Genomic DNA, 21,648 nt, shown 5'->3' with positions numbered 1-21,648 from the left:
GTGAACAGTGCAAAGGCACAGAGAAACGAAGGATTGTTAGGAAACCGGCCTCTTTGAAATCTGGCCTGTCTTATGATTTGGCAAGAAAAGCTTCTAAAGTTGAAAGGGAGGATCAGTGGTTTTAACTTTGTTTTACTATTGGTGAATTAAACAGAAATGTGGAAATTAGCACGATAATTTTATGACTGCTAAAACAGGAATTATAAAACACTAAAAGTTGTGCCAGAGGAGGTTCAGGGTGGATATTAGGACAAATTTCTTCTCAGAAAGAGTGGTGAGGCACTGGCACAGGCAGCCCAGGGAGGTGGTGCAGTCACTGTCCCTGGAGGTGTTCAAGGAACATGGAAATGTGTCACTGAGAGCCATGGTTAGTGGGTATGGTGGGGATGGGTTGGTGGATGGACTAGGTGATATCTCAGTGGTCTTTTCCAACTTTAATGATTCTGTGATTCTTGTTCTGAAAGTCATGAGAATGCCTATTGAAAACAGGAACCCCAAAGCACGCCTTGAAGGCTCTTAGCCATAGCAACGCCTCGTTTTCACATAAGCGCCTCAGCCCTCGCAGCGGATGCGGGGGGGGAGGGGGGACGCTCTTCCCTCGCGGCCCACAGCAACTACCGCCCTCCGCCTCCCGCCTCGCTGGGATTGGCTGCGCCAGGAGCAAGGGCGGACGAGGCGCTCGCTGATTGGTGGCGAAGTCCGTGCTTCGGCGCGCTTTAGGCGGCGCGTGGCCGCTACGCTCTCGTCGCAGCGAGGGGCGCTGCTGCGGAGCGGGCGGGCTCGGTGGTGGGCAGCGCTGTGGTGGCGGTGTGGCTGTGGGCGTCGGCTGAGAGAGCGGGTCTTCCCGCGCCTCTCACATCCAAAAGGCTTTATTTTCAAGGAGAAAAGAGGTCTATCCAAGAACTCCGCGTCTCTTCCCTTTAAGTCTAGCCACGGGATGTAACCTGCGGTGTTGGCTGAGAAGTGCGTATGTTGGTGCACGTTAGTCACTTTTTTCTTCTTTTTTTCTGTTGAAAGCGTGGCGATATGCTGAGTGGAAAGCACGAGTGCTTTGTGGATGGTGGTAATGAGGAGGAGCAGAAGAGGAGAAAGCTGAATGCTCTCAGGTGTGTATGTGTAAAATTAGCAGGCAGGTATGCACGAACATGTAGCATTTAGGAGACTTGGGGAAAACATTGTGAATGTATCTTGGGACGTTTTCAAGGATATGAATATCTCGCATGGATCTGAATGTATTCTACAAGTAAATAGCTCTCTGTTGGTAGGTTCGGTGTATCATTAGTTAAATCGCTATATAGGATAAATGTGATTGGTGTTGTTATACAGTCAGTTTCCTAGTGGTGATCTGGTTCCCTAAAACCTCCAGTACTGTCTTTGCGGGTGATGAACCATCACGGTAGAGGTAACTTGATACTTTAGAAGAGGTGAGTCATCATCTTTTGTTTGAGGTTTGTGTCTCATGTACTGAACCTTCCTTCTGTGTAATGCCATTGGGTAAAATTGGGCAAGCTGAGTTCTAAGAGAGCTGGAAATGAGCAATACTTGTGTTCCGTTGATGTTCCTAACGGCTTTAAACCTTCTTTTCTGAAGGCAATATCTTAAGATGCTAGAAGAGGACTTTTCAGAGCCAAGTTACAGAAGGAGTGACTTGAGTCACATCTCAAAGGCTATGATTACGAAAGGTAAATTTCTTGGCTCTCCTTTTTCCAGCAGTTTTGCACTAAGCAGTATCATTATTCAGTTACCTGCCCTGTGGTCTCTCAGTGGCAGTAAATAGGCTAGATGTGCTAAATGTGATTAAGCTTTTTTCTTTTTTACTTTGATGTCTTCTTTTAAGAGTAGTAAGTTCTTCTGAGTATGTACTATGTGCAGGTACTTCATGAAGCATGGTTTTTTTTCTTAATATATGTGTTTTCTTTTGCCTTTTTTGCTTTTCTATTTTTATCTCTTTCTTAGTAGCAGTAGCATTAAATAGCTTATACAAATAAGACTTTAATCATTAAACATAAGTAAGTCTTCTGTAGGTTCCATATAATTTTTGTGCATATATTTGTGTGGACTTATAGGATGGGTGTCCAACCTTCCAGCTTGGCTGGGTCATGTTGGGTGAAGAGGAATTGTCTTGGGCTGCATATACGTAAGCTGCTCTGAAAGTAGTATTTCCTATTTATTCCATGGAAATTAGAAAAGATAAAAAAGAGCACAATAATGCTATTTTACAGAGCAAATTCTCAGCTACAAAACAGTATTTTACAACGTAGTCACCGCCATGTGCTGTGTATTTTGAGCAGCTGTGAACAAGAGCCTGCATGCTGCGCTCCTAATAGTCTGTACGGGTAGAGGTGACCAGCTGTCGCCACTGCTGAAACATACCACCCCCTGCCTCACTATGTTCACATCCACTATTTGATCTGGATAAACATTCAGCAAATATCAGGGAATGTCAGTAGGTGCCATTTTTTTTTTTGCATGGAGGAATTCCTTGGCACCCCTTTGCTTCATGCCCATTTCCATGTCAGGCACCATTTTGTCAGGCTTCCCCTCTGCTGCCATCTCTTGCACAGCAACAACATGTAACAATATTGGTGAGAAAGTTCAGCTTCTGCTGCCATACCACCACCATCTGCCTCTGATGTTGTGGGCCAACATAATAAAGTAGGAGGCATTTCTTTCAGAGGAATCTTAGTCAAATACATAATGTAGTTAATGTATGCAAGTAGCAAAAGTTATTTTAATCCTTAATGTTTTCTTTATTTTAGAAAAGCAACAGAAATGTAGAACAAGTGGGATATGTGACCTTGTTTTTGTGAAACTAATGGATCAGGCTGGTTCAATGGAAGGAGCTGCAGTTGTTAGGGAGATCTCAAAGCGGTTATCAGAGATTTTTTGACACTTTACTCTTCCTGTACTTCATCCTTGAAAATGGTTCTTCACAAGTATGTGTATTGCCAAAAAGCAATGACATGAATAAGTCATGGTTGTGAAGTAAAGGATGTTTTCCTCTGGTAAGAGAGGACCTGTAAAAGTCTGGTAAAGAGGCATGATGAGGTGGTTGAGTTGAATACGTGATTGCAGCTCTATCCATTCCAGCTGAAAATTTGTAGGTAATGTTTTTATATCAACTGAAAATGGTGTCACAAACATAAATATTTTTTTTTGTGATCTTGAAACCTCATATTTTTTTAATAGAAACTGAAAGCACGGTGCCATATTATTTGCTGCTTAGAGCACTGTGTTTAGCCAATGTCTCATAATACATACAACTATTTCCCATCTCTTGAGTCAGCATTGCCCTCCCTGTGCAGTGGTTTAATTCGTCACAGTGTTAATAGTACACTGTTTGATGGGTGCATGCCTGGCACTGCTCTGTGGTGTGAAGCTGCTGCCAGTGCAGCAGGGGTTGGGCTGCATGTTGAATGTGCCTGTAGGCTATCATAAAAGTCATTGTCCAAATTCTTGTGGACTTCACTAAGTTTATGTGCAAAACTGCTGTAGTGATTGTGTATTCCTGATTGTCTGACTGGTTAAGATGCTTTCCAGTTCAAACACAGTCAAGTGCTATCTATGCTTGCTTTTGCAGAGTTGCATGATGTTGTGAACGATGAAGAGACTCGTTTTTTGGGTTCCTCTTCTACAGAAGTAGGTTGATGTAAAGCTTTCTGTTCAGAAATCATTGTGATGCTCTGAAACAGCAGTATTACAAGATCTTCTTGGTTGTTGAACATGGTTAAAGTAAGCTCAGATCCCCTCAGAGATAAGCACGTCTGTGGCCTCCAGCTCTCCAGCTGAGTCTTTGCTAGCACATTTAGAAGTGCAGCATAGCTATACAGTTCCCACCTGGCTAAGTTCAAAGCCTGGTTTTAAGAAAACTTACTCTTTGCAGTTGTTAGCGTTCCTTGGTGTTGCCAGCTCCATTACACCTTTTCAGTTTGCGCATTAATGTGCAAGAAAGGAACCAGTACACATGTATGTTTAATAGAAATAGTAATTCTCCCTCTCTTGTCAGTTCCAAATAAAATGAGTTGTTGGAGTGGGTCCAGAGGAGGGTCACAAAGATGATCAGAGGGCTGCAGCACCTCTCCTACAAGGACAGGTTGGGAGAACTGGGGCTCTTCAGCCTGGAGAAGAGAAGGCTCCAAGGGGACCTTGTGGTGGCCTTCGAGTACCTGAAGGGGGCCTACAGGAAAACTGAGGAGGGACTCTTTATGAGGGCAGGTAGTTACAGGATAAGGGGGAATAGCTTTAAACTGAAAGAAGGTAGATTTAAACTAGATATCAGGAAGAAATTTTTTACTGTGAGGGTGGTGAGATGCTAGAACAGGTTGCCCAGTGAGGTTGTGGATGCCCCGTCCCTGGAAACATTCAAGGCCAGGCTGGATGGGGCTGTGAGCAGCCAGGTCTAGAGGGAGGTGTCCCTGCCTATGCTAGGGGTGTTGGAACTACATGATCTGAAAGATCCCTTCCAACCCAAACCATTGCACGATTGTATGAAAAAAAGATTTTAAAAAAACAAAAACATTTTGAACAGTAGTATGTGCCTTATGAATGTATCTCTTGTAGCATTTTTAAGGAAATGCTGTACTTGTGAATCCTTTCTGTGTTATGACATGCTGATACCATTTTGGAAGAAACCCATATTTTGGGCAAACACTCGAGTATTTCTTAAGTATTTTTAATGTATCTGTAAGATAGGATCTGGCCATTCTGGTACTTATTGTGAAACTCAGATTCAGCCAAATTGCAAAGTAGAAATACATTAAGCCTTTAAGGGAATTACACTGTATTGTTAAATTTTATTGCAGTTATTTTAGTAAACTTTAGTAAACAAGTTTACTAATGCAGTATGTTGGGAACATTTATTAGTTTTATGTAGTAGTGGGGAGAAGTACTGAGCAGACAGGAAACTACCATTTTACTTGGAACATTATTTAATACAAGGATAATGATGTCTACAGAACATGAGCTTGGAATTTGTTTTCTTGCCATGCTGGTTGCTCCTATGAGCAGTGATTGCTGTGAAGCTTGGTCTCACAAATATATGTATAGGGGTGGTATACTGACAGTAGAAGTAGGCTTGTAGGATGTTTTTTTTTTTTACTGAGATTTGTATTTTATTAACTTGTTTTGCTTTTTCCTTCTGTCTATAGACTAAAACTGGTGTTACACTTGGACTGTATCATAGCACATCGGACAGGGTAGCAAGGTAAACCTTTTTTTTTTTTCCCATGTGGTTAAATGCCACACAGTGGGTGGGGGGATTGGAGGGAATGACTGAGCATTTCCAACAGCTTTTTGTTGGCTGACTTTATGGGTTTGTTATTTAATTGAAGATCTAATTAAAGATTTAAACGTATTAGTATTCATGTGTTCCCAGTATGGCTCTTTAGTGCTGCTGAAACACAGCTTAACTAAGGGCACCAGAAAAGCACTGAGGGCATCCTGCGTTTCTAACATTTAAATGTAAGTCAAATTTCATTAAAAAGCAAAGAGAAACTGGTCTGGTTTGGCTCAAAAATACTTGGATCTGAAGGTTTTAAACCCGATTCATGGTAACTCATGATAAGGAGTCCGAGGGAGAGTGGAGAGCTGCTGAAACACACCAAGCACTGTATCACTGAGGTGCGTCCTCCAGCCCCTCCTGGTGCCACTGCGTATTCTGCTTAGGTGACCAGTCCCAACTGTGAAGGTTAGGTATCAGCAAGGTTCTTTGGTCATGCTTACATTAAGTTAATTTACATACTTAAATTACTTATGTGTGAATTTCAAGAGAGATTTAAAGAAGTGGTATGTTTCCCTTACTGCTATTGCCATGGAGATTCATGTTGATTAAAAATAGTCACAGAAGGTTCCTTCCTAAGAGACAAGTGCATGTAAGATACATTGCTGAACTTCAAAGTAAGGTGCAATCTCAGGATTTCAGGTATGACTCTCAGCCTTTGCAGCAAGGTTGTCCAAGTTCTTCTGCAGTCCGTCAGAAACAAGAAGCTGAGTGCAAGAACAACATGATCCTTCCTCCATGCAGTTGGGTTGTTTTTTGTAGACTGCTTTTGTGAGAGTCTTGAAGGAGAGCTGGAATATGTGACCATACGATAGAATTTAAGAGCCTTTCTGTAATATCGGTAGATTGTTTTGAGATCTGGTGTGTATGAGAAGGATTTTAACAGCCTAATCAATACCTGACAGGATATCTAAAAGAAAATAATTGGGCAACAAATGAGAAATGAATGCTGGACTCTTTGTAGTCATACATGTTACTTCCATTAAGAGTGAAAAATCATTACTACCTTGTAAGCTTTTGTTCTGCCTTGCCAGAATTGTCATGTAAGATAGTAGATGCTGCAGATGAATTTTAAGATGATACTGGCAGGAGGGAAACCTCAAAATGAGGTGTGTCTGGTATATCATCCTGTAAACAGAGCTGTATGTATGTGTGTTTAATGAAATGTTTGGGAAGACCCAACTGAGTATTAAAATTCTGGGGGGCATGTTTGTTGTTTTATTTAAAATGTGTAGGTTTTTCCTTGAAGTTTTGTTTTGCAGGCCCTTCAGTCTTAATGCTGGAGAGAAAAATGTTCAGTGCTCGGTTTCCTCAAGCGGTGAGCAGAAGTCTAAACTAGTTCTTGCTCCATCAACAGACACGGTGTGTTGATGTTGAATTTCCTTATGTTTGCACTTAGTATTCTTGTATGCATGCTTAACGCTGCACCAGGTTAAACACAAAAGTTTGCAACTTAAGTAGTTCTGTCTTGACGTGGATTTCAACGTGTTACGTTAATAACAGAATGAGTTCTGCTCACACCTAAGCAGATGATAGCTGAAGAGGGCTAGTGTGTTCAGCTGGCTGTGCTACTAAGTATTTTTATTTTTTCTCCAAGGTAAATTCAAAACCTACACACACTCGAGGCTTTGCTATATTTGGGTTTTTTCTTTGTTTTCAAACTCAAGACTGCTGCAAGACACATGCAGCACATTCTTAAAGTAATCTAGTAGTTTCTTATGGCAGCAAGACTTAGGCAAAACAGTGTTTTAAGAGAGATCATTTTCTAATCTGGTATTTCTGAATGAAATTTGTGAAGTTATGCAAGGTGAAACAATTTTATGTGTATTTTAAACTGACAAAATTAGATAGGAATTAATGATGTAGCCTCTGCCAGTCATACTTCTTCCATGGAAATTGTCCTGTAGGGCTACCTTGAAAGCATGTTAAGTTGCAGATGTCTGTCTGGGTTTCTCATGTAGTTTTTGTAACAGTGTCCATAAAAGGAAACCATTTTCAAACTTTACTGAATGTTTCTGGAATGAGTCTGTCTGAAATAAACCTTAAACTTTAATATATTAATGTTGACAGAACAGTAAAGCAGATAGCCTTAGGTCATCTTTGGAATACCTTCATTATGAGATCCTATGTAATTCTGATATTTTTACCTGTTATGTCTCCTTAGATCTTCTGAAAGTAAGAGTGGTATTGGTTGGAAAGAATGAGCTGGAGGTTAATTGTATTAGGAATTATGGTTGGAGGGTTTTCTGACAATTCTCTGCTCTTGAAAAGGAGGTGTAATTGGTTTGAGATGTTCAGGTACATATGGTTGGAAATATCTTATAGAGATGAAGGTATAAACAAACATTTTCAGTTAACTGCACGTCAGTGTGAATGTCTCTCCCATATTATGCAGCAAAGTCAGTGCTTCCTTCCCCTTGCCCTAGTGTTTAGTTAGAAACAGAACTATTCCAGGTTTTCAGACTCAGGTTCTAACTTCTGTCCAGCTTGTGTTTGTTCTCCTTAACAGGTAAGGAGTTCTTTAGAAATAGAAGATGTTTGTATGTTAAGTTGCATTTTGGTGGAGTAAGTTTATTTTCTAATAGTGACAGACTTGACCAGCACCTCACTCTTCACTTTGTGTTAGTGATTTTTGTTCTGGTTTTCCTTTGTGTACTGTATTTGATTCTTTATTTTTCTGTGTGCGTGCATACAGGTAAATAGTGTGTATTCAGCAGAATATGATGTAGAAACAGATCCTTCAGAGGGTCAGGGTTATCCACGTCAAGTGCCTGTCAGAATGGCAAATAAGTTTAGCCCATGCTATCTTCTAGTCACGCAAGCAACTCAGTGTTCATTGGCCAATCTTTCCCTAGGAAAATGGAACGATAGAAGATATCGATGAAGCTTTGTGGACAGGTGTTTATAATCTCAGCTGCTTACAAGATGCAGATGAGGTGGGTGAAAATAAATTAAGTGAATCCCCAGATGTTTATTATTACTGTAGATAAAAGCTTTTTGTTTTGAGTAGTTGCACACAAATGTATTGTTTAAACATGCTTTTAGTGGCTTGGTTTCAGCATCCCTTCAGTACTTAGCTGTTAACACTGTTTCTGCGAGTGTACAGCATTAAACTGCATGGAGTACCTGTGCAGAACTCAAAGTTACTACATCGGTCCATGTGTTGAGCAGAGCCACATACAAGCCAGTCTTAGAGTGTCATACATGCTTTTCCTTGATCAGGATGAAAATCAGCATTTGCTTATTAACTCTCTTTTCTTTAGCTTTATTTTGGATACAAAGGTAGAAATTATCTGTGGGCAACAGAAAGTAGTAGTTCTCTGAAACAGGCATAATACAAAAAATGCATGCTTTTTTATTCACAGTAGAATTAAGAATTCTGAAATAGTGGACAATGTTGTTAAGAGATCTTGCTAGTTATCCTATACATTTCATTAATAATTATTTCCTTTGTACTTCTAATTCTTAGTAAATGTGCTGTGGAAAGGCTTCCGTTTCTGTGTCTGCTATGTACTTTAGTTTTACATGTATTCTAAAATAGACAAGCGTAGAAATGTTCAGTGATCCAAAAGCTTAAAGCCAGACTCATTCTAGTAATCACGGCATGGAAGTGTCCTTAAAACCTGTTTTCGTTCCTCTCTAAGTTGGTTTGTTGTAGTGGCTGATCTGTCAGTTAAGCGAAATTATGTTAAATATTTGCTTCATATTTTAACAGCATTTTGTGAAAGTCTTACATTTCAGCAGCTCTAGTAACTCATGCATGCAGCTATGGTCTTCAAACTGCTTTTCAGCAAAAGCTTGAGTATTTCCAACGCTGTGGTATTACTGAGATTTGGTTTTTTTTCCCCACAATCTCTTCATTAATTAATCATAGCCATAGCAAGAGAAAACTGATACTTAGCCAGAGGAAGAACTGTTGTTTTTGTTTTTTTTAACCTCACAGTGAGTTTAAAAAAAAAAAAACAGCAGGAATCTTAGCTTGCTATCTGCCTGTGTCTGATGCTGTGTTAGGACATCACAGAAGGATGGAGGGCAGTGGGCCCAAGATGGCAGCATCATGGAATGGTTGAGGATGGAAGGGACCTTTTGGGTCCCTCTGGCCCACACCCTGTTCCAGCAGGGATGCTCAGAGCAGGGTGCCCAGGGCCACATCCAGGCAGCTTCAGAAGACCTCTGAGGAGGAGACTGAGCAGCCCCTGGGCAGCCTGTGCCGGTGCTCTGTCACCCACACAGCACAGAAGGGCTTCTGGTGTTCGGAGGAAACCTCCTGTGTGCCAGTTCTACGTTTTTGCTGCCTCTTGTATGTAAAGATTTCAACTGAAATTAGAGAAAACAACAAGGATTAATAGACTCCTGGCTATTCCTGTATATTATTTATGTAATCATCTTGTGATTATGACCAACCACAGTACACTTCAGTGTTACTCTTCCTGCTGTTTCTTAATATCTTGCTGTTAATTGGTTATGTTTTTTTCTGAATTTAAAATGAAAAAAGTAACATGAGAATAACGAACAAATCTTTATTCAATGCTGAATGAAATAGATGCTGAAACGCTTGGAGCTGAAAATGAAGCAGGAAGGAGGCAAAGTTGCAGAAACTGTGGATAGAAAATTTGATGAACTTACTACTTCTATCCTGTCAAGGTAGTATTCTCTTCTGTATGATTGGGGCATGCAAGTTGTTTCAAGAACCTTTCATTGTTCTTCAAAGCAAGATTTCATAAGACTTGGCTTTAATTTTTATGCAGTATTTTTGGCTATTCATAATGGTATCTTAGTTCTTGGAGCTAGTTTGCATAGCTGGAAAACACTAGCATATGACCCTTTGCTTTTCAGAAAAAGAAACATCTCTTAGTATTAATGATTTAATTTTTTTCCTGAAATAGTTAACTGTGAGCGTTTTTGAAACCACCAAAGGGGGTGATCAGTTTTAACAGCAAGAAAAGCTTGAGAAAAATTGCTTTCGGCAAAAGTTTAAGTTGACAGAAACCCAAGGATTCTTTATTTCTTCATCTTTAAGAATAGTTGTTTTTCAGACTTAGATGTAGATATTTAAGAGTGCTGCGTGCTTTTGTTGCAAAGCTTAGTACTCTAGAAGAATATCTGAAGGGCAAATCTTAAAAACTCTTGAGTTGTAAAATGCAGCAGTTTAGTTATCTACTGTATGTGTATGGAATTCTCTGTAGGCTTGAGTGGAAATGTGTTTTTAAATAAGGAAAAAAAAAATCATTTCTCCAGAGGATGTGGCTTTTCACTATAAATTCTCTTAAAGTTATTTTTGCTTCCTGGGACTTCTGTATTGGGTTTCTATGCTGTCTGCTTTCTACTATGTGAAAAAATCAGTGCTTTTGTGAGATGCATCCAGTTAGTATAACTAGTAATTGTATTCCATAGTTGAGAGTTTGAATCTGATGTGCTGAATGCTTAATAAATTCTGGAAAGTAATGTTTTGAATACAGGAAAAGAAAACTGCATTCAGAATTAGCGAAGAGCATTGACATCTGTGGTGCTGGTATTGCAACAGCTAAGCAATTCATTGAAGAGAAGAAAAAATGCTTGATTGGTGCCATTAGGATTGGAAGGGAGTTAAAGGTTACACCTTCTGTAAGAACCTATTGTGACCTGACTCAGGTAGGTAACATTTAGTAACAAACAATACAAGCCTGAATGTGAAAGTTTTTGTAAAAATCTGCTCTTTGGTTTGCTAACTTAAATACTGAGATTCTAGCAGTGATGTATTCTGTACTCTCCTGTACCAATTCATGTCTGCATGCACCCTGCCAGTTTAAAGTTTATGTTGGTTGCAAATTTGAGTATTGTGATTGACGTGAAACAAAAGAAGGTAGTCTGTGCCTCAAAGTGCTTCCTTTATCTGTAATGGCTGATGGAGGAGAATGACAGGAAAGTAAGACAGAACTGTTCAGTGAAAAGGCAATGTCCAGATTTCAGACTTATCTCAAGGCTTCTCCATTCTGGAGATCTCCAGCCTTCTCACTGAGCTATGCCAAAATTCAGTATGTTCTCTTAATCCTCCTGATCTTTATTTCCATGATTCCTCTACATTGTAACTATTACTTAGAGAAATGCGTGGTACCTGCTGTACATTATCAGACCAAAGCTCCATCCAATGAGGTCACCTCTCTTCTCCAACAGAGAGGAAAAGATGTTTTGAGGAATTGTGTATAAACTTGGGCATTTAAAGGTGAAGGATTTCTGTAGTGCGTGTGCATTCATTTGTATGTTATGTGTATGTTTGCATATGTAGTGACAGTTTGTTCCAAGTTTTAATACTTAAAATGAAATGTATATTAAAGAACTTCTCTATTATTCTAAATTGATCACCTTATTGTTTCGTTTGGAGCCTTTCTAATCCTTGTGTTAAGCAAAATCATGTAGTCACTGTTCATTATTCCCTTGTCATTTTTCCACACAGTTTGATTTTTAGACTATCATATTTCCTGCATCCAGTGTAGCTTCCCATGTGAAGAAGCTTGGTGTCCCTCATCTGACCCAGGAAGGAAGTCTTATCCCTTAGGCCTTTTTTTTTTTGGCATTTGTTCTTACCTTTGCTCAACCTGAACTCTGGGAGCTGACCCCCACCCTTATTCTCCCATAAACCCACCTTTTTATTTAGTCATCACCTTTCAAGTGGCTGTCAATGCAAAAGAGAAATCCAACTCCTGCTTCTAGTTACGTGCTGTGGTTACAAAATCCCCAACTGTGAGTTTTAGGAATGCAGGAAGACCTAGCTAAGAACTGGCTACTGCCTTCTAATGAGTACATTTTTGCGTGTGTTTTTTTCTGTAGAATTAAAGGCATTTTGTTCTGACTTTCTCAATTGTAAATAAAGGTTCCTGCTTAACCTGCTTTTTGTATAAAACAAACCAAGACTGCACTTGCTAATTTCAGGTTATTCGTGATTTGACGATGCTGGTTGATACTGAGCTCTCAAGAGTGAATAGTTTGAAGGAAAAAACGATTCCAAGGTAAATGGCTAAAGTGGGTGGTATATTGAGTGGTAAATGGATGCACTGGTTGCTTTAATTGTAAATGCTTTTCTGTTAAAAATAAAGCAGCAGCAATCAAGCCAATTCATTTGCACAGTTCTAAAAAAAATAATAATTCACATATATATGAATGCACTGCTGAAAAGGCACAATTGCCTTCATCTGAGGCATCAGGAGAAAGCACGTAAAATTTGCTGATGTGTAGAGAAATTCATATGCATTAAAAATACTCTTGACAGAAATCTGCCCCTTAGTCCCCTTCCCTTACTACTAGAAGTATGGGAGGAAAATGTTGGTTGAACAACAAGAATTCTTAAAATCCATCCTTACCTGCTGCAAAGACTTGAAAGCTTCTTGGTGTCTAAGAAATCTGTGGTGATAAGTCAAGGAGATGCAAAAACTGAGTAAGTAAATGTTGGAGTACTCTGTGCATGGAAAAAAGGGAAGGCGGGAGAACTCCTGTTATGGATGTATGTGAAAGTAAATGAGCTTCCAAGTTCACAGGAGTGGAAGAAGGAAATAATCTCTTTGGCCTGCCTGTGTCAATTTTGTGCCGAAAAACATTCAGTGTATTAAACTGATACTGATACAGGTATTTGTGGTGATGCCTGTCATGTTCCTTCTCTCGAGATTGTTGATGAACACGGATGAGATTATGTCATTACTACAAAATATGGGAAAGATCGAATGGGAAACGTTGGTACAGTAAGTATTTTTTAATGAAAAGTAATAGGTACAATAATTAGCAACTCTTTTATGGCTAAATATGTATTGGAGAGTAAACTTAAAAAGAAGTTAATGCTTATTAGTTTGTAAATGTATAATGAACTAAACTAAAACTTGAGTTATTCATGTTTCAGTCAGCACTTCAGTTTGGACACTGATGTACTTCCTTTTTCACACAACTGTTATCTACTTAATGAAGTTTTCAGGCTTCTTATGCTGTGTGCTCTTCAGATTTGGCGTTTATTGATAACAATAGGAATGTTTATCACTTCAGCATATGAAAATTGGCTTGTGGTACTGTAAACAAATCTCTCAAATCAATGACAAATACTGAAATGTGTAGTATTTTGGCTTCATAATTTTAATACTGGGTTGTCACATACCCAAATAAATCACTGAAGATGAACAAGAAGGAAAATACTTCAACGTAAAACCAATTGTAATCTTTATTTGTCTGTTGCATTTATTTTTTCTTGCTGCCTTAGACAAAAAGTTGAGAAAATTAAATGGATTTGCTGTGGGGGCTCTTCCAGTTAGCCCTGGTTATATTAAAAAGGGTTACTGCATACTGTAACTGTCAGTAGCAGGGTATCTAGCAGGCCTTTTGACTTTAACGTGAGCTGCTAGTGTTTTTTCAAATAGTTCGTGTTGTGTGCACTCAGCTGTGCCCAAGAATGTGTACGTGATAGGTGCCCATCCTTTTTAGGTTCCAGAAGCTGTGTTACTGTTCTGCTGTCTTGATATTCAAGCACTATATAATACAGCTTATTTCAGCCAGCTTTTATGAGGTGTTTTCAGGATACAGTGATGTTGTCTTAATAAAACCTATGCTTCTGTATTTCTTTGAAAACAGACTGGATTAATTTATCTCATTTTCCCAAATGCAGTGAGGATAATGGACAACCTGCTCTTGCCTTTGATGACAGAGAAAAAATACCAAGCTCCGATAATCAGTTACCTGTAGACAATATGTTTCCAGTACGTGATAGAGAAAGTAAAATAAAGGCTCTGGCTAATAAGTTCGGTATTCATGAAGGAGAGAAAAAGGGTCGAGAATCACTTCCTGTGGTACCTCATCGGAGTATTCCTGATGTACCCAAGTCTCCGTCCAGCCCTGATGTAATAATAGAAGAAATATATGAAGATAATCTGGAAAGTAAGCTTCTTAATACCTGATGCTTTCAGTTTTCAGATGTCAAGCAGTATGTGATTTATCAGTTGTGCTTGTAGCTAGCTCAGAGCGAAGTCTTTAGTGATGCCTGTATTTCATTATCATTGAATTTCTCCAGTACTGTGGGGTTTTTTGTCCTTTTTCAGCTTAGCTATGTGAAAACTCCCAGAAGTTCTCCTGAACAGGAGTTAAGAGTGTTGCTCTGCCTGAATGGTTCCTTACCTTTCTCAGTCATTCAGGCCCTCTCAGAGGGCCTGTCACTGGTTCCTGGAGGGTGATTTTCTGGCAGTTCCTTGGGCTTCTGAATCTAAGGCGTTATCATAACCGGCAAGAACAGCTAAGTTCTTCAGCTTGCTGGGTTTTTTCTGTACTCGTTATTAACAGTATGGCTAACAGGTCTGGAAAGTGATATTTTCTCTCTGATAGCCGCTTTTGAGACTGAATCTGGAGTGCAGTATGCAGTTTTGGACCCTGCAGTACTGAAAGTCACTGCCATGCTGGAATGAGTCCAGCAGAGCCTACCAAGCTGAAGTCCAGGAGGTGCACAGTAGTAGTTCTTAGTGCCTTCTGCCCAACTTGGGACATGAAAAATACTGTTCAGGTAACAGGAAATAAAAATACCAAAGAGGTAGTTAGTAACTAGCACAGCTGATGATAATGAGAAGAGTAATACTCATTTTAATCGAAGAAATAATTTAATATTCTCATGCTCTACATGCCCGTGATGTTAATGAAGTGGATGAAGCAATTTTATAATCAGCAGTGACTGTTCTTTGAGAGTAGCTGAGTGGCTACAGAATTTCTGGAGTACCCAGGGAGCACTTTTGAATGGTTTGCTGTTGATACGGGAAGAATCTGAAGTTCTATGAACTTGGAATGATACGGATTTGTTGCCTTCAGTAACAGACACTGATTAGTACGCAGTACTGATTCAGTGACTGAGAGAGGCTGCAGGCTGTTAAGAGAAAGTCAGGGTTAGGGTTTCAAATGATCCTGGGGGAATGCTTATGGAAAAATAGATTATCATGTGATACCATTGAATCTGGTATATTGTCAAGCAGAAGATGTTACCTGTACTGAAAGCTGGAAAATGGTTATTATGACAACAAGTCTTGAGGCTTGATTAGTGTTCATAGTGAATCATAGCCTGTGGTTTCCAGATGCCTTTTCAAGGACTGGAAAAGAACAATAATGATAGATGAAATTGCTTGCCATCTTGCAATAAGGATGTTGCATGACTCACTGATATAAAAGAAAATTCTTAGGGCAGGGAAGGGTTCATTCCTAGAAGCCAATCTAGTTAAACAGGTAAGTTTGTATTTGAGGTTGGGTGTGAACCTTTGCTAAAGCTTTTCTGAACTGTTTAGGATTGAGTGATAGTAGTGTTTTTCACTGCATTTTGGCACTCAATTGTAAATTGAGGCATTTGTGTTTTGCAGATGTTGATATTTTGCAAAGATCTTGCATGTGTGCTTCATCAGTGAATAATCTAGCCTTTCTACAGGACCTAAACTTCATTATCCCTCGTCTGAACTGATGGCAGTGTCTCTGTCCAAAGCTGAAAGAATGTGACAGAGAAATCTGATAATGATGATATACCCTTGTTATGTGTTTGTTCAGTGATTTTTGTTTCCTCCTGTGTTCATAAAGGAGTATTAGTTTCTTCAAATCCCGGTATCTGTTTCTTAAGAGCAGAGGGGTTACTACTTATGTTAGCAGGTTCTTTGCTCTCTCTGAAACAGCAGAACTTGGAAAACTCACTATTTTGTATTCACATTGCCTTGAACTTCAGGTAAATGGAGGTTGCCAGAAACTACAGCTACTCCTGTCACTGAACACGGAGTATTTTAGTTACCTGTAGTCACTGAAATGGTGTCATTGCAAGGGCTCTCAATCTGGTAGATGAAAACTTCTGCATCAACCATTGTGTGCTGTGCTGTAGATAAATACAGTCTTTCATGCTTCAGGACAGAGTATGTTCTGAAGTGCTTTGCAAAAGTGCACTCTCCAGGGGAACTTCTTCTGTTGCATTACATGTAGGAATGACAATTTCTCCAGCATTTATGGACCTACTTGGAAGACTGAGGTACAGAGTGAGTGTACTTCAAGGCCATGTAAATATCCAAAAGCTGTAAAACATTAAGAAACTGGAGAAATAGCCAACAGCAGAGACATAAGACTGTCGAGAGGACAGAAGATGTTAGGTGACATTGGTGGCTTACCAGCTGCTTGTAGTCGTGGATGAAGTGTTCTTGGTGCTCTGTGCACATCTGTACAAGCACTGTATACCATTTTTGAAACTCAGAATGGAGTAACTGTCCGAGTAGTTCAGTGGTTGAGAGCATGCCTGTGTTGGGGTAGATGGATTCTCTTTGGGGCTTTTGTAGAGTAAATGTGTATTGTCAGGGCACTGGAAAAGCAGAAGACGTAATGTCTGATGAAACAGATGCACTGCAGGAGCACGGATACAACTGTTAATAAACTTTCATCACTTTGTAGCTTATTACTGTAATATGCATCACTTTATTGTTTTTGTTGCTTTAGTACATATATATATATATAAAAAAACTAATGTAATTCATTAAACTTTTTCCTAAAACAATAAACAGAGTTTCCCACAGAAAATCATCACGACAAACAGAGGAAGGAACTCTTCAAGGAGGAAACATACTCTGAACACAAAACTGGTGAGTTTTTTGTGTTTTTTTCCTGTCAGGTAGACAGACTCATCTGTTTAAAAAAAAAAAGCCCTCTGAGTAGTGAGACAGAGCTCTGGAATTACTTGCGGAATTGGACATACACATGAACATTCTATTTGAGATCAGGAATGTACTAAGAAGCAGAGATTCTGATTTGGGTCAGTTAACGTGTATTTGGTCACATGTAAGAGCAGTCTTGGGTCACATGAATTCCTTTCAGTTAAACTAGTCTGGGAGGTGCTTATCCCGATGCTGTCATTCTTAGCACCAGCAGTTCTATTCTGCAAAGGTGGTTCCTGTTGTTCTCTCTGCCAAACTACGCTGTCTTTCAAGATACACTATAAATAAGATACATCTTCCAATTAAGTACTTTATAGTGTAATACACCAACTTTCAGGCAACTCCTGGAAGCTTAACATTGGCAGTTGAGTTTCTAAGCACATGGTAGTCACTCAGTGTATCCGTGTTTCCTTGGGCAGCTGGACCTGTTTCTTAAATCAGTCATTTGTCTGAGTTTTGAACTGTTTCCAAGTATGTTTAGTTTTCTGAATTACGAGTGAACATGTACCAAACCGAGTAATTTCAGTTACTTCATTCACAAATTCTGTAGGCATCATTGAGTGTAAGTAATAGTAGTAAAGGTTGAGTAGAGATTCCAGTTGAGGAAGGAGGAAACTGACACAAGAAGTTGATAGAGGAAGAAGCTGATCTGGGTCACGATATTAGCCAAAAAAGGTCATAAACTGCATTTCTGTTTCTGTGCTTTAAGCTCAGAACCATGTAAAAGCAATCCTGACCTATCCATTTCCTCTCAAGTAGTTTGTGAATCCACTGAGCATAAGAAGACTTGGCAGAATAGTTGGGAGATGGTGACTTCCAGCATGGGTGATATGGAACTGTTGGTGTACCTGTAGGTTACATGTTCTAACTTATTTGGACTTCAGCTTGGATACTGTTCTTCACCATTGGAGATGGCCAAGAGTAATCCTGGGTCTGTTCTGGACACTGCGTTTCCTAAGTTTTGAAAGTATGGTCCATTGTACTTGCTATGATAGTTTTGAACATTGTATTCATTGTGTCATTTTTAGCCATAGTTGGTCACGGCTCCGGGGAGCACAAGGGTTGAGGTTCTAAATATTTCAGTTGCTTGCACCCAAGCCAATCATGTGGGTGACACTGGATACAGTAGAGATGGCAGCTGCTTGTAGTAATGATGCTCTCCAGTCTTTGCAAGTATTGTGGTGTAAAATATTCTTGCAGCAACTGAGATGCTTTAAAAGGAGAACCTGTATTTTGGATCTCAAATCCAAGGGAGTTACCTGCAGTACACAGAATGAGGATGCTTAGTTAAAGTACTGTTTTACAGAGGAGAATCTCTTGACTAGCTCTGGGACGACCAGGACTGCCAGAGTTCAGGAAGCATTTGGACAGCGCTTTCAGATGTGCAGTTTCATCTGTACAGGGCCAGGAGTTTGACTCGATCCTTGTAGGTCACTTCCAAGTGGGGATGTTGTCTGGGGTGTTCTTTGGTCTTTGTACAGTAATACAATAGCTGTACAAAAGCGCTGAAGATTTCTGCTCTTACAGGTGTACTAGGGTCTGTAATCTGCTTTCTAGGAGCCTCTTAAACTTTTGTTAAATAAGGAGGATAGAAGATCTGAATTACCTACTTAAGCTCAGGAGGCCGCTTTCTAAGAAGTGAGACAGCCTTTAGTTTCTTGGCATGGTTCAAGGAAGTTAAATCTTAATGAAATAATAGATTTAATCAGGTTGCAAATGCATTACTCATTTGAAAGAAGTAGAAGCAAACTATATTTTGGGTTGAAAGGTGTTCATGGTTGTAAGATGTCATTGCAGTGTAAACCTAGTCACTTGTGTAATAATATCTATTGGAACCTCATGAACAGTGTTTTATGTTTTTGTCTTGCTCAGGTTCAACAGAACTAGTGTTTGTAAGTCATGTTGTAAATCCTTGCCACTTCTATATTCGGCGATACTCACAGAGGAAAGAAGGTGCTTTTTTGGAGATGAAATTAAAGAATTTCTGTTGTAATAAGAGTTCATATTTCTTGCCTTCAGATATTTTGGAACCAGGTAAATTAAACATTTTAAGCATTTTTTAATAGTCTGAATTAGCTTAAAATGTAAGGTAGTATTACATCTTTAGTAAAATATTCTTTATTTTTTCTTCCCTTTTCCATTCATTTACCTAGGAAAGCAGTCTGGTATATTCTAAAATCTACGATTAATGTAGGAATGGTAGGGAGTGTTATTCTATTCTGTCCTGTAAAGTAGATTTAAATCATACAAAAAAAGTTACAGGAAAAAAAAACATCCTCAGTTCTTTAATAATTTTAGTGCTAAAGTAACTAAGATTGTGATAGATGTTTCCACTGCTAAAGTTTTCTAGCATTAGGTGATCTTTATGAAGGTGTTTTTCAGTATACAGATTTTAATGAACAGACTAGACTAGTTCTTTGATTACTTCAGTAAATCTGCTTTGTCTTAATGCAAGCAGTATTCCTTTCTGGTTGATAGTGAACTGTAAACAAAACCATCTAGCAGAAGAGGAGCCATTCTGGAAGTAAAAATGAAAAACAGTAGAATAATACATGGCCAGGTCATGACAGCTGTTCTGTGCCTCACATGTCAACATTTCTAGAAGGTGTTGAGAAAAGTGATGAAGTATGTTATAATCCTGAATTGAGAGTGTAACTGAAAATCAGCTTGCGAAGTATCAGTAATTTTATTGGGGCAATTTTCTTTGTAAATTTTGGAGGTAACACACCCAAAGTCTGATTTTATGCGGAAGTAGGGAGCTTGTAGGAATATGTAGACTTTATAAGTTTTTATTGTTGGGAGGAAGTGGTTTAAACTTCCTTCATGCAGTTGGTTTTTGTGTGAATTTTGACTGAATTATTTGCAAATGAACAGGACGTCAGTTGGTTTGGGATTTCAGTAAAAGATACAGAATGCTTGCCAGAAATGATTTCAGAATACAAGCCAACCACCTCTAACCTGTACAGACACTGCGTAAACGAATGTGGGGAGAGCTTCTGGGTCATATCAAGGCAAGGTTATTAACATCCTTGTGTCTTCATTTTAGCAGCACCACTTGCACGGAGGATAGAAAGCAATGGAATGGTTTGAAGAACTAATAATACTTAAAAATGCAAAATATCTGTAAATCCTTCATTTACATTTTTCATTATTTGTTTCCATGTAGGTGATAGAGCTTTTATTAAGAGGAAGGAAACGGGGATGTGGTGCCGTGGAACTATCACTAAACTAATTCCTATGAAAACTAAAAATGAGCAGAAGACTTGTGGTCCAGTACGATGCAGAGTTTGTGATATCGCAGTGATGGAAGTGTTTCTGATTGATTTTGGGAGTTTGGAAGTCTTTAAGTTCTCAAGGTATGTTTATAGAGGGAGTTCATCTGCAGTGGTTGTCCTCTGACTGTTGGTACTCAAGGGGATCTCTGTGAAGAAACAAACCCTTGGCCAGCCAATACACTTGGCACAAGCTGGTGATCAGATACAGAATACCAGTGTTGTGTGTACGTAGATACAACCTCCCATTTTTTTTCCTGTAGGAGGTTGTGTAAGTACAGAGGTGTACAAATGTTCACACATTAACATCTGTAACTTGGACATCTGTTACAGAGGTAATGTGAGTCCTGAATGCTTAAAAATTAAGAAATGCATTTAACTCAGACACCAAATTTCATAGAAGTTTCAGTATTACACTCTTAAGCCAGTTACTACAGTAATGACTTCAGGAAAAAAGTTTATTTTGTTTAGTTATTTTGGGTTGGTTTTTTTGAGGTTTTTCTTGGCATTAATTTTAAGTTAGTACTGCTTTTATTTCTGCTGGCAGCAAATACACTCCTGCTGGAAGGCCTGTTGTTGCTATTTTACGAGCTATTGAAGCAGATGACATTTGTTTGCTTATGAGAAAGCCTGATCAGCGTATTGGAGCTGAACTTCTAGCTATTCCTCCCTTAGCAGTCCAGTGTTCATTGAAAGATATCGTTCCTAAAAATGCAGTAAGTAAAAGCTGTTCCTACTACTGAATAACTTTTAAGATTTGTATTAAAGACTTTCAGTGAATAACATGTAATTATCTTACTCCAGTATAAACAGAAGAAAACTCAAAACAATGTGTATGTGTATATACACTTTTTTAATACATACATCCTTTAAAAGACTGGTTACACTGCTTTACTTGGAAAGGAAGCAAACATAGAGCAGTCTGTCTTCAAATCCCTCTGGGTTTATGGATATATATGTCAGGTTTAAATCTCACTTCTCTGGCTCTAGACATGTTCTTCTGTCAAATAGCAAAACAAGTTAGAGTACTTAACTTCATGGCTGTCTGAGAGCTGTGTGAGTAGCAACTTGGAAAAAATCATCCAAACAGAGAGAAATGATGCAGGGTGGTTAAGAGGATTTTTTCACAGGGTTTCCTTTTGTTACTTAAAATTTTGTGCCACAAATCAAAAAGTGTTACTTGTTGCCTATCACTATCATAACAAGTAAAATACTATTGGCTTTTATTTCCTTAGAGAAAAGGGGCATACCTTGCAGCATTACTTTCTTAAATACTTGCTTACTTACTGGACTGTTTTATTTTCTCAATATTGGTATGAGTGTGGATTATGTGCAATACAGCTGTGGCTATACCATCAGAAGTGCACAGGGTTAGTTGTTTTTTTAACCTGCTGTCAAGTAGGACAGATCGGGAACAGTTTCCCCAGGTGTGGGT

General features: G+C 39.0%; 1 protein-coding gene across 2 annotated transcripts in view; it reads left to right on the top strand.

Moving 5' to 3' along the window:
• Positions 702–21,648, top strand: part of RNF17 (ring finger protein 17) — a 46,331-nt gene continuing 25,384 nt past the window's right edge. The window contains exons 1-16 of one of the 2 annotated variants that reach the window (XM_021380078.1): positions 702–890; positions 1,018–1,106; positions 1,591–1,682; positions 3,581–3,639; positions 5,148–5,203; positions 6,541–6,640; positions 8,134–8,214; positions 9,822–9,922; positions 10,738–10,909; positions 12,188–12,264; positions 12,916–12,990; positions 13,899–14,167; positions 16,792–16,869; positions 18,814–18,975; positions 20,108–20,297; positions 20,761–20,929. In XM_021380078.1, coding sequence (XP_021235753.1) covers positions 1,027–1,106; positions 1,591–1,682; positions 3,581–3,639; positions 5,148–5,203; positions 6,541–6,640; positions 8,134–8,214; positions 9,822–9,922; positions 10,738–10,909; positions 12,188–12,264; positions 12,916–12,990; positions 13,899–14,167; positions 16,792–16,869; positions 18,814–18,975; positions 20,108–20,297; positions 20,761–20,929 — 1,761 coding nt within the window. In that variant the 5' untranslated portion in view covers positions 702–890; positions 1,018–1,026. Of the gene's footprint in view, positions 964–1,017; positions 1,107–1,590; positions 1,683–3,580; positions 3,640–5,147; positions 5,204–6,540; positions 6,641–8,133; positions 8,215–9,821; positions 9,923–10,737; positions 10,910–12,187; positions 12,265–12,915; positions 12,991–13,898; positions 14,168–16,791; positions 16,870–18,813; positions 18,976–20,107; positions 20,298–20,760; positions 20,930–21,648 lie in introns of both variants that reach the window. The other variant, XM_021380088.1, reaches the window with a different exon arrangement.

This window comes from Numida meleagris, chromosome 1 (assembly GCF_002078875.1).
Source record: "Numida meleagris isolate 19003 breed g44 Domestic line chromosome 1, NumMel1.0, whole genome shotgun sequence".
Taxonomy (NCBI): Eukaryota; Metazoa; Chordata; class Aves; order Galliformes; family Numididae; genus Numida; species Numida meleagris.
This window is presented reverse-complemented; position numbering and strand designations above follow the sequence as displayed.